Below are 14,138 nucleotides of genomic sequence, written 5' to 3' on the forward strand. Positions count from 1 at the left end.
TGAGAAAAATGAGCTGTGTCACTGGGAGCGCTGTAAGATTGGGGTGCGCATGCGTAGTGAGCTTATAACTAGTGGCTGGCGACTGGGCTCTACTGCGCATGTATCTAACGGAGTGTTTACACAAAGGCGCATGCGTTCGAGCGGGGTGTATAGTGGCTCCTGGCAGGCTGAGACGCGCATGTATGCAGGCTTTGTCGGAGAGGAGTTTGAGGTGCAACAAACATCGAAAATGACATGCTCATGATTGTGGGAGGCATTTTTTTACCGCACAGTTATGACTTAACGGTTAACAGTCCTGCGGTCGTATTTAGATTGGGGGGGAAAACACCCAAATAAATGAAATCTAAACATAAGAGATAAAACATGTAAAAAAACTGAGCGGTCTTATCAAATAAATAAATGGGTGTCCTCATGAATATGACAAATCACATTTTGCTGCAAATAGTATTACATTTGTAGTTGTCCCGTAACATATTGCGAGAAACTGTTTTTAGGCGCTGTGGTATGAACCTTAGTCAGTTGTTGAGGGAGAAAGCTAACGCCCAGAGATGATGCTAAAGAAAAAGTAGATGAAAACACACATTGACAATAGAGCAATTTTGGCCAACTGGTGGCGTGTATGCATCTTAGTGAAATGTTCAAGATGACGTCTGAGGGTAGCGCCGTGCCATGGTGTTTTTAAAATTATCTATTGAAAAAGAGGTTCCATTCTATAGAAATGTTTAGGCCCTGTTTCACTGAATTCAAATGATAAATCCATTTCTTCTCAAGTCTACGTAGGGCCAGATCTCTGTCGCCTCCTTGGAATGGGTTCCCCACAGTTTGTAGTATTGTCCAGAAAATGTCATTATGGGTGTGTTTTTGGCTTTGAAATGTGCCACCAGGGGCTGGTCTTCGATTTGGCTGCGCACACAAGAACGGTGTTTACAAATGCGTTGCCGTATTTCCCTTTTGCATTTGCCCATATAGATGAGATCACATGGGCATCTGATTATGTATACGGACCATTTGGTTTTGCAGTTCGTGTAAGAATTTAGAGTCCAGGGTTAAGTAATGGTTTTAAGATTAGCTGTCAGGGTACAGACAGAACAGTGTCCGCATTTGAAATGACCTTTGACTGGCGGAAGTCGCCATAGTGTGGATTGCTCATTGTTCGGTGTGTTTGTTTCAGTGTACGTGTCTACAAGATAATCTTTTAGGTTGCGACTCCGTTTGAATGCAAATGTGGGTTTCTCTGGTCTGAAAGAGTCTGTCTGCAGTTTGTCCCAGTGTTTGAGGACCTTTTTTTTGATGGAATTGCTCAATGGAGTGAAGGTTGTAATGCAGGTCATCTTGTTCTTTAGTTGTTCTCTTGTGGTTGGTGTGAGACATGCTTCACGGTTGGTGTCTTTGACACGTTTTCTTGCTTGATGGGCTATGTGGTTGGGGTAACCTCGTTCTTTCAAGCGTGTGGCCAGTTCTTTGCTATTAGTCATATTCCGTAAGTGATGAACAGTTGCGTCTTACTCGAAGAAATTGGCCATAGCTGGAGTATTCAAGGAGGGTGTTTTTTTTTTTTTGTTTTAAGTTGGTTTCCGATACAGCGTGGTACTCAAAAGAGTTGTCCAGATTTTTACAAATTGTCAGATCAAGGAAAGGTATTCTGTCTTTGCTGTAGTCTATCGTAAATTTGATGCAATTGTTCTGTGAGTTTAGCCAATCTAGAAATTAGAGGAGATCTTCTTCCGTCCCTTTCCAGATCATAAAAACATCTATATACCGTAACCAACATCCGATGAAGTCTTTGAAAGTGTTGAGTTCGTTGTAGATGGTTATTTCCAAAGCCTCCATGAATAGATTAGCAACATCTGGGGCAAATGTGGCCCCCATACTGGTTCCATGGCATTGATGGTAAAGGGTTTGTTTGTAAATGAAGTAGTTCGCCATCAGGGCTATTCTAGTGCATTCTAAGAGGAAAGCTGTAGGTGGTTCCAGTGTGGTCCTGAGGACTTGTAGGCACTCCATTTGTGTATAGTGATTCCACGTCTAAGGTCACTAATAGATCTCCTTGTCCTAGTTGTATGGCGTCCAACTTCTTTATCATGGCTGTTGTATCTTGGACAAAAGGCATTTTGCAAATGAAGGGCCTTAGGAAGTGGTCAATGTAGATAGATAGTGGTTCAATAACTGATCCAATGCCTGCCACAATTGGTCTACCTGGCGGGTTGGTTTGATTTTTGCAGATCTTGGGTAGCAAATAGATGTTAATGTATTGTTACTGTTAAACGATACAAGAAATTAAATATTGTGTCACTCTGTCTACTAACCCACCAAATATGCAGACCACAAAAGTCTTGACCATGCATATCCCACGTGCTACGGCACCCTCTGTTGTATATATGTCTTTCTGTTAGTTCAAATAAATCTTTGTTTACTTTTGCATTTCACTGTGACATTCTTCTTTGGGAGCCAGCAGTCACCTGGCCCTGTGTTACTCACGCTTGTGATTGCCAGGCCGGGGCGTTGCTCCCACCTCAAATCAACAGACAAAGAGGGAGCGAAATTGAATAGTTCAGCCCAAGCTGGGGTGATCCCACTAGGGGTTTCCCAGAACCAGGCCTCCTCAACTTGAGGAGCTCTTTTAGGCAATACGCCCCTCTGTCTTAAGAAACCCAGACAGAGGAGTTGATTCCTCAAAAAAGCGGCGGTGTCCACACCACAGAACCAATGCTGTAAGAACAAAATGCGAGATATTCGATATCGGGATGATATAACCTCTTCAATAGGATGCCCTAAAAGTGGCTCTACCTGGTAGGGTTGGACAGAACAACAGTAGGGTAATGCCTTTTTAGAAGGGCTGCAACTAAAAGAGAAAGGAAGATGGGTAACGTCGTCTATCTAATAAGTCAGAAAGATAGCAATCAACACTGAATCAGCTTACCCAATGTAAAAGAGAATAAGGACTTAAAGAAACAACAGAGGTACAAAATAAAAAAAAGGAAGGGTTAGTAAGGGTACTACTTCCCGGACAGCACGAGGGACGCCAACTAGAGTCGGGGTGGTGCTCGAATCAGGGTAGCGTCTAGGAGTGCACGTTGGTTCCAAGAGTGTCTTTATCAAACAGCAACAGTGGAATGGTTTCCCAGGTAGCAAGAACTCATCCCCAAGAGCGGAGTAGGGAGCCTACCGCCAGAGGGAACAGGAGGAAACAAGATCAGAGCGCCCCGAGAGACGCTGGTAATGAAAAGTGAGCGAAAGCTCGAATGCGTCAAAGACACAAGTCCGGTTCGTCAAAACACAGAAGGAGCAGGCTGTAGCAAGTCGAGTAGGCAAGCAAAAAGTCCAAAATACAATGAATCAGTCAAAAACGAAGTAGGATAGAAGAACGCTAATTGGAAGCGGCGTCTTCCGGGAAGCGAACGCTTATGGATGTTTGTTAAGGGGCAGAGTCTGCCTCGCTTAGTCCTGATCAGCTGACTGGGCACGTGATCCGTTCGAATCCTGGCTCGGGAAACGCTATTTCTCCACGGCAACTGCCAATGCTGCAGCAATGAAGCAACAAGTCGCCCATGCCTGCGGAGAGGAGACAGAGACGAAACACCCTGCTGCAAATGTGTGGTGACCCCTAGTCACGCCTATGTCTAGGGTAGCCTATGAATGACTCTCTCCTTGTTTCTGCAAACTTCTGCCTTTTAAGCCAAAGGACCAGCCTCTGCGCATGCGTGTTCAGGGGCTTCACCCAGGAATCCAGGGAAAGATCACAAGTGTGTTTCAGCCCGCAGGCTAGCCCCAATCTGATCCCAATTGGACAGCCACCGCTGATAGTTTTAAAAGTTGCAATAGGCTCGGCTAATGCACAGCTGCTTTACATTTTTTTTACATTTTTATTTTTTGGATAGGAGGGGAGCTGCACAAAAGCTGAACAATGGAAACCACAGTAGGCGAAGACAGAGGGATGGCAAATTAATGCTTGAGAAAGTCGTGGTGTTTTTGCCAACACCCTTTTTGCTCGGCTGTGGAGACCTTTTCCAGGAACCTTCCTCCCTTTGACTGGTCGGTATAACCAGTCGGCTGTTCTGCTCAAGCTGCATCGCCATCCCAGGGTCAGTGGTGTCAGCAGGTATGCAATTTACCTGCACCACCCTGAAGCAACACATCCCACAAGCCAGAAAGCTTGAATCTTCATGGGCATCCTCAGTCTCTGCTGCACCTCGCTGTGCTGACCTTTACCAGAAGAGGAGCCTGTTGGGAATCCAGACCTCAGCCGCTGAACTGTAAAGGGACTACTGACCCTATCCAGAATAATTGCAAGACCTGCATCCATGCAGTTATCCGCCAGGGGCTTGGCTTTGTGATGGGACTGATCCAGTTTGCATCCACTTTTGCTTGTGTTCCACCAGCAGTCCTTTTCTAGGTTCCCTGGATGGAAGCCCTCAAACCTACACACTGACCGCCCTGCAATGGTGAGACAAGACTTATCCAGTGATTTTCCTTAGAGTTGTGTGCCGTTCAGAGCCTTCGGGAGTGTCCCTGGACTGACCAGCTCGCTCATGGGCTACCTCATCAGAACCGTTACATTCTGAATTGGTGCTCGCCAGCTTGTGCCACAAATATCCTTCTGCCCGAATTGTAGCTTTCCACCATCAATGGAACCTCTCCTGTACCTGCCTCTGTGGCCATGACTGCAAGGGCTCCTGTTGCCGCCTGCAAACTGTCATCACCGCTGGAATGTGCTTTCCTCCATCCTGCGAGTGTCCTAAAGAAGTCTGCATCGTTGGATTCTGCATTTCTTCATTGACAGGGATTGCATCTTGTTGTGGCGCCCGACTAGAAGAATCCTTGAACGTGCAACTCCTGGGCACCTCTCACCAGAAACAAAGGGCAGAAAATCAAGCCCCCAGACGATCCATCGCTAGGGAAAATCTGATTCGGGTTGGGGTGTAAGTAACAATAACAATAACTGTGCCTGTCTCCTCCCCTAGCCCCCTGTCCTCTATAGGATAACATTGGGAACAGGTCCTGTTGTCTCCTGTCTCCCTTTCACTCCCCTCCTGGTCATCGGACCTGGGGGTATCCTGCTTTTGGGTTAGCCTTAACATCTTGTGGTAAACTGTTATAGGACTTTTTAATTATTTTGAAACTAATCACCACAAGCCCATTGTATCCTGTTAGGAAAAGTTTGCATGCAGTACCCTTTGGGACCACTATACACAACTGTAAGCAAAACCAACCTGTCTGTACCACACAGTTTTTGGTAGCGAGCTGAGCAGCCAGGCTCATCTCAAGAGGAAATGTGAGCTTGTAATGAGGTTACACAATGGTCTACAATTGCAAGTATTCAAATAGACACTGACACTCAAGGTTTCTTGGTAAAACACTTATTAATTTATTAGTCATTTAGAAAACATTAACTAAAAGGAGGCAATCAATATCGCACAAAAATATCCTACAATACTTCACACTAACCGGTTCTGAAACATTTAAACTACTTTGAAGTAGGAGCAAAATGGCACTTGGAGCAATTGGAGTAGGAGCAAAAAGGCATAAGTTAATTAAACGAATAGTAGAGTTACTTTAAAACAGTGCAAATAGTTTGAGTTCACCAGAGGAGTTGGTCCAATGCAATAGGTAGGCCAAAGTCAATGGGCTTGTGTCTTGCATAGGTAAAAACGGTTCTGGTAGATAAACGGAAAAGTCTTTGCCACAGTTCTCGGAAGACGTTCTGAGAAGAAAGTTATGTCGTGTCACAAGCTGACTAGGCCTGCAAGTTGCCAAAGTTTCATGAACTTTTGCAGTGAGAGGTAAGTTCTCTCGGTCGGGTTTTCACAGTACCTTATATTGAAGAAAAAGATGCAGCTGAAGACTTGTGTTCCTGGCAGTTACTGTAGATCTCACTGTTCCTGAGCCTCAGTTGTGGGGACAAGAGGGAGAACGTCGGGACTCCTGCACTGCACAGGGAGTGGTCACAAAGCTGGCAAACTGGCAATTCTTTGTTTCCGGTAGCTGTCTTCAAGCACACAAACTAGTGTCCTTCTCCCTAGCTATTCGGTTTCCTGCAGCACTCAGAGGAAAATACAACCAGCTCAGAGAATGGTGTCCAGGTGGCTTACGAGTTGATTGGTCCTACCAACTCAAAAGAAGTAGTCCTTGAAGGGCTTTTCTGTCGAGATGGACTTGGTGATTCGGCCCTGCAGAAGGGCTCGAACCAACAGTCCAGTAGTGGCAGCAGCCATCCTCTTCCAGCTAGTCTTCGGTTCTTTCGTTCCAGTGGTCGACTCTGCCTTTTAAACCAAGAGACCTGCCCTTTAAACAGTTTTCTCCCATTCATTCCAGCCTAGCTGCCACTCACCCAGCAGGGTGGCTGTCCTTGCTGGACAGTCAGCCAGCCAATCAAGCCAGAGTGCACTTGGGTCTCCTAGGAGACTAAGCACAGTGAGTTTTGGGCACCTCCCTCACTTTCTGCCCACCCCAGACACTCAGGCGCCAGAGGCAGTCTTCAGTCCTGAAGCCTGCCAAAGGCATAGAAACAAAGGGACCAAACCTAGTTTGGTGCGCAGAGACAAACTCTAGTCTGACCTTTCCAAAAAGAAATGGCGAAAAAAGACCGGGACCCGTTTAAACAAAGGAGGCTCAGACACCATCTTGAACCAGCCATTTCGATAGGAAAGGGTAGCATTTGACTGCTACATGATTTTCTAGACACAGGGGATACTAGGTAACCCCTCCAGCACTCTGTTTTAAGATAGTGTGTGCTGGGACTAGGTATTTACACAGTAGTTTATCCCAGAGAAGGTATTTAAACCTTGGGACAGCCTAGAAAGGCTTCCCTGTGTTACTGCACTGGGGGTGCTGTGTAACACCCATGAAAAGATGATGCCTATGGAGTTGTCTAAAACTCCATAACCAAAGAAACAAACACAGAAAAGAAACAGAATTAAAAGTACGAAGTCCCAAAGGTCAGAAAAAGAGCTGGGGGGTCTCTAAGGTAGAGGGCAATTAGCACATTTATGAGAATTCTTCCTAACATATCCCTTCTAAAGAGAACTCATACCTGTTAGAAACCTTGTGTTGGAATCTGTGATCTTAGGGCAGAAGACCCCATACATCTTGGGGTCTGGACTGCTAAAGTGCACTTGTAACTGGTCCTCATCATTTTACTGCATTTGCATTACTTGCCTGCATACTTTTTTATTTTTTTATTTATAAATTGTAAACTTGATTTTTCAACAAATACAATTACAAAATCTTTTAAAATTCACTTCGACAGCTAAGACATTTTTGAAAAGGGAGATGCAAAGAAAGAATAAAAAAATTTTAACAATTCAGTTTAAAGCAGAGCAATTTTTCTTTTTAAAATTGTTTGTATTAGAGTATTGTGTGATAATCCTACCTGCCAGTTTCATTTTTCAGTGTATTGTAAAGGCCTACATAAATAACTATTTTTATAACGGACCGTCTACGCTAAATTATTCTGTGTGGACTCATTGGTAGGCCCTAACTACACTCACTCGCCTGAGACGAAGCCCTGACTGCTCTCTACACCTTAATTGGGTTTTGGCTAAACTCTGAGCTCCATGTTCACCATAACTGGGGTGGACTCCTAAAATCTGTCCACCAGGCCAGATTCTAGAAAGCCATCTTAGCTTCACATTTCCAGATGTTTTCCTGTGTGCAAATGCCCCACTGAGAACTGAATCTTTGAAGCAAGTGAAGGAGACCCAGAAGTGCACCCCTTCGTTTCCACCATACTGCTTTTGTGATTTAGGCCTTCAAACTGATGTAGAAACCAAATGTCAGTTAAACATTGTGAACAACTGTAGTGGTGGTCTGTGCACGAGCTGGCAGGTGTGTGGACAAACTCTGAAGGGGTGAACTGCACGTCTGCTGTTTGGCTGTTTCTGAATCAGTAATGTAATAGTATCCTGCTGTTGCATTGTAATCACTACTACCCATTGCATCTGCCATTATGCTCTTCATTTTTAAGTCTTTCGTGGTTTTCACAATACACTTCAACATACCTTGTATGTATACACATTATTTGGAAATTACAAGTGGAATCATCTGCCACATTTTGCCAACGCTTGGATTTGCTTAAACTCCTTTGTTTTCTTTATACAGGGGCTGATTTTTAGGTTTAAGTTCCTGATGCTCATCACCTTGGCGTGTGCTGCTTTAACTGTCATCTTTTTCATTACAAGCCAGGTAAACCATTTGTTTGTGTTCATATCGTGGCCTTTGATTGTTTTTAACTTGGAATGCTCCCGACATTCCCAGTAGAATAATGGTATCTTTCAAGACACCCTACCTCTTTCTGGGCCTGTGTATTGATACTATGGTGTGTTTCAAAGCAGTGCCTATTCTGGATCGAGCGATGATACCATGGCTGGGCTTTGAGATACACTGTTTGTGTTCCCAGAGAAAGATGTTTGAGGTTAGCAAAGTATTTTAATGTGCAATGTCTTGGGTTTGGCGGAGAGTTGTGATCGATCATATCAGACTGCTATGGTCGGCATCTTTTCCATGTCCCCTACAATAGTCTTTGCCACTTAATTGTACGCTGACGAATTAAGGATAGTATGGAGATTGGGGTAGAAAGCATAAAACTTTATTAATTGTTTTCTTTGACACCACTCATGACTCCCACACAACAATAAAAAATGTGTATTTGACACTCACTTTGACGTCTAATAGAAGCAAAATCGCAAACTGCTTAGTGCATGAAAGGCGTAATTCAGATCTACCTACATTTACATAACTTTGTCATCACACTAGCAGACAAAGTGGGGCTTCGTACATGGGTCTTTTTTTCTGATACCTTTTTGGAAAATCGAAACTCAATGGTCTTTCATAATTATGCTGCGCTGTGACTACATCATCCCTCTTACTTATTCAATGAATTGGGTTTGAGCCCTGGAGAACGGCACCCCGCTTCCCGCTTAGGAAAGATGACACCCAAATTAGGATTTCCCCCTGCAATGTTCCCTCCACCCACAAATACTCAATTCTGAATGGATACAAAGACATAGCAGGTAATCCGGAATAATAGGCAGAAGACAGAATAAAAATCCAACCTTCCCTCACAGAATAAGAGGCAAAAACGGACTTCCTTAACAAATACCTAAAATAGCAATTGGAAATGGCAAATAATGAATTGTGTGGTTAATTTATAATATAAATGTTTTATCGCAATAGCATGTAGGTTATCACTGGCAATCACAATGCAATGGATCATCAAAAGGCATACAATTCGAAAATTAGTGGAAATTTTAGAACAGATTGCAGCCAAATGACACGTGTAAAGGTTGCATTTCTTTTCAATTCCTGTTTTAAATTGCCCGAACGTTTTTTTATAGAAACTGGTGAAATACTCAGATTTGGAGTGCGGTTTTTGGGTTGGGGGATAGAGGTATATCACAGGAATATTGAAGTGAAAATAGGTCTCTAGCTATGAAACTGGATGAGTTATGCTAGATATAAAAATGTGCGCTTTGAGCAAAATGAAGCCCTGAAATCAGAAAGGAAATCATTTGTGACAAGAACAGTTTTACTCTAGAGTATTCAGACTAGACCACCAAAGATGGACACAGTAAGATCCAATGTTGATTCGCGAATTCAACCCAGTCACCGCAGTGCCCGACCCTGGCGGAAACCAGTCCAATCACTCGAAATAGGATTAATGGTTTAGGATTACACAAGACAAAATTGAAAAGAAATGTCGCTAGCTTTTTAGGAAGTCATGGCAGGGTGCACAGATATTTCTAACAGTTTTTAACAAGTTATCCGGATAAGGATAGGATGGCTTAGAGCGTGGGATAAGGCCAAAGGCAAGACAAGATAGGTTATGGGTTTCTATGGGGTAGGGATTTCCTCTTTTAGTTTTGGGATTTTTGGACCGTCAACAGGTTCTGGTCCCCACACAGCTGTGCGCCTTATAAAAGAAAACAGCTGTGCCGTTCTGGTCACCGGATGCTAATTCTGGTCACTCGATGGCACAGGTACTGCTGGATGCAGTTAGTGGGCAGCAAGCCAGTCTGATTCAAGATGCTTCCCAAAAGAATACCACAGCTTTCCCCTTTTTAATGGGAGATTAGTGGGTTTTCAGAATTGAGTCCTTGCAGGGAATGGGATTAGCAATGCTTGGGTTTTGCAGTGGGCGGGGAGTAGGGTCAGCAATGCTTTGGCCTTGTGGTGGGGTCTGGAATCTGGATGGAGCAGGTCCGGAATGCAGCGCAGGAACTTCAGGAAGAGTGTCTGTGTGGAGTCTTGTCAGAGACTCTTATTTATAATGCATAGTGACATCATCAAAGTATATGGCTGGGCAGGTTTAGGTAAGCACGCCTCTAAACTACTGGATTGGCCAGGGGTGCTAGTCCCCGCCCCGCTCTAAACTGGTTGAATTTCAGTGATGTCAGATTTATGATGTAAGTTTGACAATGTCCAAAACCTCCCACAATTACTTTAACTAAAATCCAGTTTTGCCCTAAATGGCACCTTTATACAGTGGAAACATCTAATCAAATTACATGAACAGGTTGCATATTTTATGTAGCACATAGCAATCCAATACTCCAGTTTGTGAGACATTGTGTCGCCTTTCTACCAGTTTTCGCTCTTTTCAGTGTGAAATGTTCTGCCTAAAAGTCCATAACTTATACATGTGTGGATCATCGTAAGCGATGTAAATATGAAAATTCGCATTGGCATCATGGATACTTTCTTTGCCATTTCTATTCCCAAGGGGTGCGTGAATTCTACCATGTCTTAAAAGAAAGCCAATAAAATCACTTTAAAACTGCGAAATGTTTACATTTTTACAAAGTCCTGCTGCAGAGATAAGTCTTTACATTTCTATTCATAAATAGTCTTTTGGAAACAAATGGCCGTCCTTTGTCCCCCCATATTTGGGAATAGCTTCCAAGCTACCCCCCTGAAAGGCAGGGGTGTCATGGAGATCTCCTCTGAAGCCTCCTGTAGAAATCACAAAGACCTGCGACTTTCTTTTTTCCATATGCTTGTCCTGGAAATTCCATTGTCGGTGAGTTCAGCCTAGACTAGATTCTGTCCAACCTAGTAATTATCACGGAGGTGCTAGTATCTACTGAGGCCCTTTTTGTTTCTGTCATCCTCTCAGCAGAAACCTATTTTTTTTGTTTTTATAGCTGACATCCCTTCCAGCAGCCCCTTGAAGTTTGAATTGGTGCGGAGCTGCCGCAAACTCTTAGGGTCATAGACGCCGAAGGAGTTCCCTGCTGTTCCAGTCCTCTTTCTACATCCACTTGGAGAAGAAGTTAAAAACGTCCATTACCTGTGGAGCGGCCGCAGAGTCTTGGGGTCTTTGGGCTCTAGGGGCGACTCTGCGACACCCTCTGACTCTTGAACTTGACTTGTGCTGGAGGAGCGCTGACATAAGTGCCCGTGCCTGGTGGGCTCTCTGAATAGAGTTCCTGCCCTTGTCAGTTATTCAACAATGAGCCATAACAAGAAAGGGGGAGAAACAAAGCAGTCTCCCCTTCTGTCTACTGTATCCAGACCCAGGACTCGGTTGAGAGGAAAAACAGAACCGAGTATGCAGACAGACACGCTACCTATCAAGAAACAACCTTCTATCTCACAAGCCTTTGTCACTCTTTCAAAAGAAAAAACCATGCATCGAGTTAAAAGCAATGTTGATGTTACGGCGCAGGAAAAGAAGGTAAGCGCCCATAATACAACAATTGCGGTCTTTGATTCCCTCTCTAATAGCTGGCACAAGGATTCGAAAAACACAAGTATCACGCAACCCTTAATCGGATCCACCACTGAATTGACAATTGCTAACATCTCCCCGTCATCTAACCCTGGCTCTGTGCCGGAGACCACCCCCCTACCCCGTTTGCCCCCTACCTCGGGACTTGCTGTCTCTGCTCCCGTGTGCGGTGGCGGCGCCTGGCGCGTCTGCCGCTGCCCCCACTGAGGTAGCGGGGGGGCGCGGTCCCGGGTGTCTGCGGGTGCTTGATGTGGGTCCTGGTGGGCGGGGGGAGAGGTGGCAGCTCCCCCGGCTGTGGGAGCCCCCTCAGCCGTGGGGACCATCGATGGGGGAGGGACTGTGGACTGCAGGGGTGCGGGGGAGCAACTTCGCCCCTCTGCCGTGGGGTTGTCCTGGTCGAGTGATGAAGCGTGGATCAAAGACCCGGATGGTGCATCCAGACTGGAGGCTCTGTCGACACTGCCCTCTGGTGCCGTTGATGAGGTACGGCACCCAATTACTGCGCTGATAAAGCAAGGAGAGGATCTGCAGTCGCCTCTCCCAGGCGTGGAATCGGCATTTGTAGCTGAGTTTCCCCCAGAATCTTCGAATGGAAGAACAAAACAAGGCAAAAGCGAGAAACATACAACACAAACTTCCATAAACGAAATCTCAAGTCCAAGGAAAGCGAAGGCATTACGTGCAAGAGCATCATGGGTACAAGTTCAAGAAAAAAACATGGGAAAAATTTCTCAGATACATGAAATTGAGCATCAAAAACCCTATAGAGCAGCTCGCCTCTCACTGGATATGATGGAACTAAACTCACTAAAACCTCACACAAATTATCAGCTGAGCAAGAGCAAAACCACAAAGGTTTAAATATGAAAACACTATGCCATACATCCACCCCGGTACCGAAACAGAAAGATGTTCTTTTTTTGCCTTGAAAGACACCCCAATAGAACACCTGGACAAAATGCACAAGGATACAGAGGATAGACAGCGGCCAATAAAGATAGAACATCGGCCCTCCTCAGAACCCGGCACATTCGATCACAGAATGCCAGAAGAACTTAAAGAGTACCCGAATATGGCCCGTCTACCAACAACAATGATGGAACTACAAAATGTCTTGATTACAACAACTTCAGTCACTTATTCCGTTTTTAAAACTGCATGAGACAAATGTTGAGGCCATTAAAGACCAAGCAACCCTGATTGCTCTGATGCACACGAAACAGATCCATATTGAGAACTTCATCTGCAAAATACAACAACGTTTGGACACTGAGGCTGAAACAAGCCGCATGTGGCAAAATAGACTGGCTGAAATTGCCAGTGCAGATCGAATGGAACGAACACAAGGGAACTCAGCTATCATGTCACTTATGAATGAGATGGCAAAAATAACGGCAAAATTAACAGAATTGTCCTTCCCACAGAAGATACCAGTGCAGAACATCCAGGGCCAACAAGAAGTTCAGCCAGAGGATGTAACTCCTGTGGTAATGCCTCTCAGAGAGATAAAGCAATCAAAACCAGTGACGTTACCTTCTCAAAGACCAGATTCCCCACCCTTTGACCAATTTCTAAAGCCTGACGGCGGAAGAAATACAAAAGGAAAGGCCATCAGTGAAGGTAAAAATAAGAAACGACAAACGGGATCCCATGCGTTAAGAAATCTTAATATACCTCAGCAACAGGAAGGGTTACTGACAGCTCAAATCCATATTCAGAAAACAGGTAACCTAAGTATACAGGCCAGCCTCCAAACAAAAATGCAAGAAAAAAAGACAGATATCTCTCCATCGATACGAATGGAATCGCAAGAAGAGGCACAACAAGAAGCTGAACTGTTAGACCTGTCCACATACCCGGATGATAATCCTTTGGATATTTCTGATATGATCAAGAACAGAACATCAAAGATATTCTTCTAGATCAATATCCAAACCTCAAGCCGATCGCCAATCACCAAACCAAGCTCACTTGTATTGATATATCGGATGAAGAACTAGCAAGCGATTATAGCATGGAAAAGTCAAAATCAAAGGAAAAAAACAAAAAAAACAAGAACCGATAACCAGAAACCCACAAGAGAACATATAAAGGAATTGCTGCTACATGGTCCGCATCAGCCGACTTATGATGAGTTTTGCATACCCACTGCTGAAAACGCCTACATTTGTCGATCCTTTAAAACGACAAGAGAATCCTGTAATTACATCTACGACCAACAAAGCCGGCAGTCATCCTAAACCGTACTAACAGTCTACGTGTAATCCATGCCATTCCAGAACCGAAGCATATTAGTACGAAGGACATAAATCTGGTCAAATTTCTAGATGACGAGAATCTTAATAAAGTTGAAATATGGGCGGATATGTTATTACAAATTATCATATTGATTAATCAATTGTACCAAATACCC

At 44.3% G+C, this 14,138-nt stretch overlaps 1 protein-coding gene across 1 annotated transcript in view; it reads left to right on the forward strand.

Moving 5' to 3' along the window:
- Positions 1-14,138, forward strand: part of WLS (Wnt ligand secretion mediator) — a 255,794-nt gene that overhangs the window by 203,465 nt on the left and 38,191 nt on the right. The window contains exon 10 of the mRNA XM_069641933.1: positions 8,098-8,181. Within this exon, the coding sequence (XP_069498034.1) occupies positions 8,098-8,181 (84 nt within the window). The remainder of the gene's footprint in view (positions 1-8,097; positions 8,182-14,138) is intronic.

The sequence above is a fragment of the Ambystoma mexicanum genome, chromosome 1q (assembly GCF_040938575.1).
Source record: "Ambystoma mexicanum isolate Mex_15411 chromosome 1q, UKY_AmexF1_1, whole genome shotgun sequence".
In the NCBI taxonomy this organism is placed as follows: Eukaryota; Metazoa; Chordata; class Amphibia; order Caudata; family Ambystomatidae; genus Ambystoma; species Ambystoma mexicanum.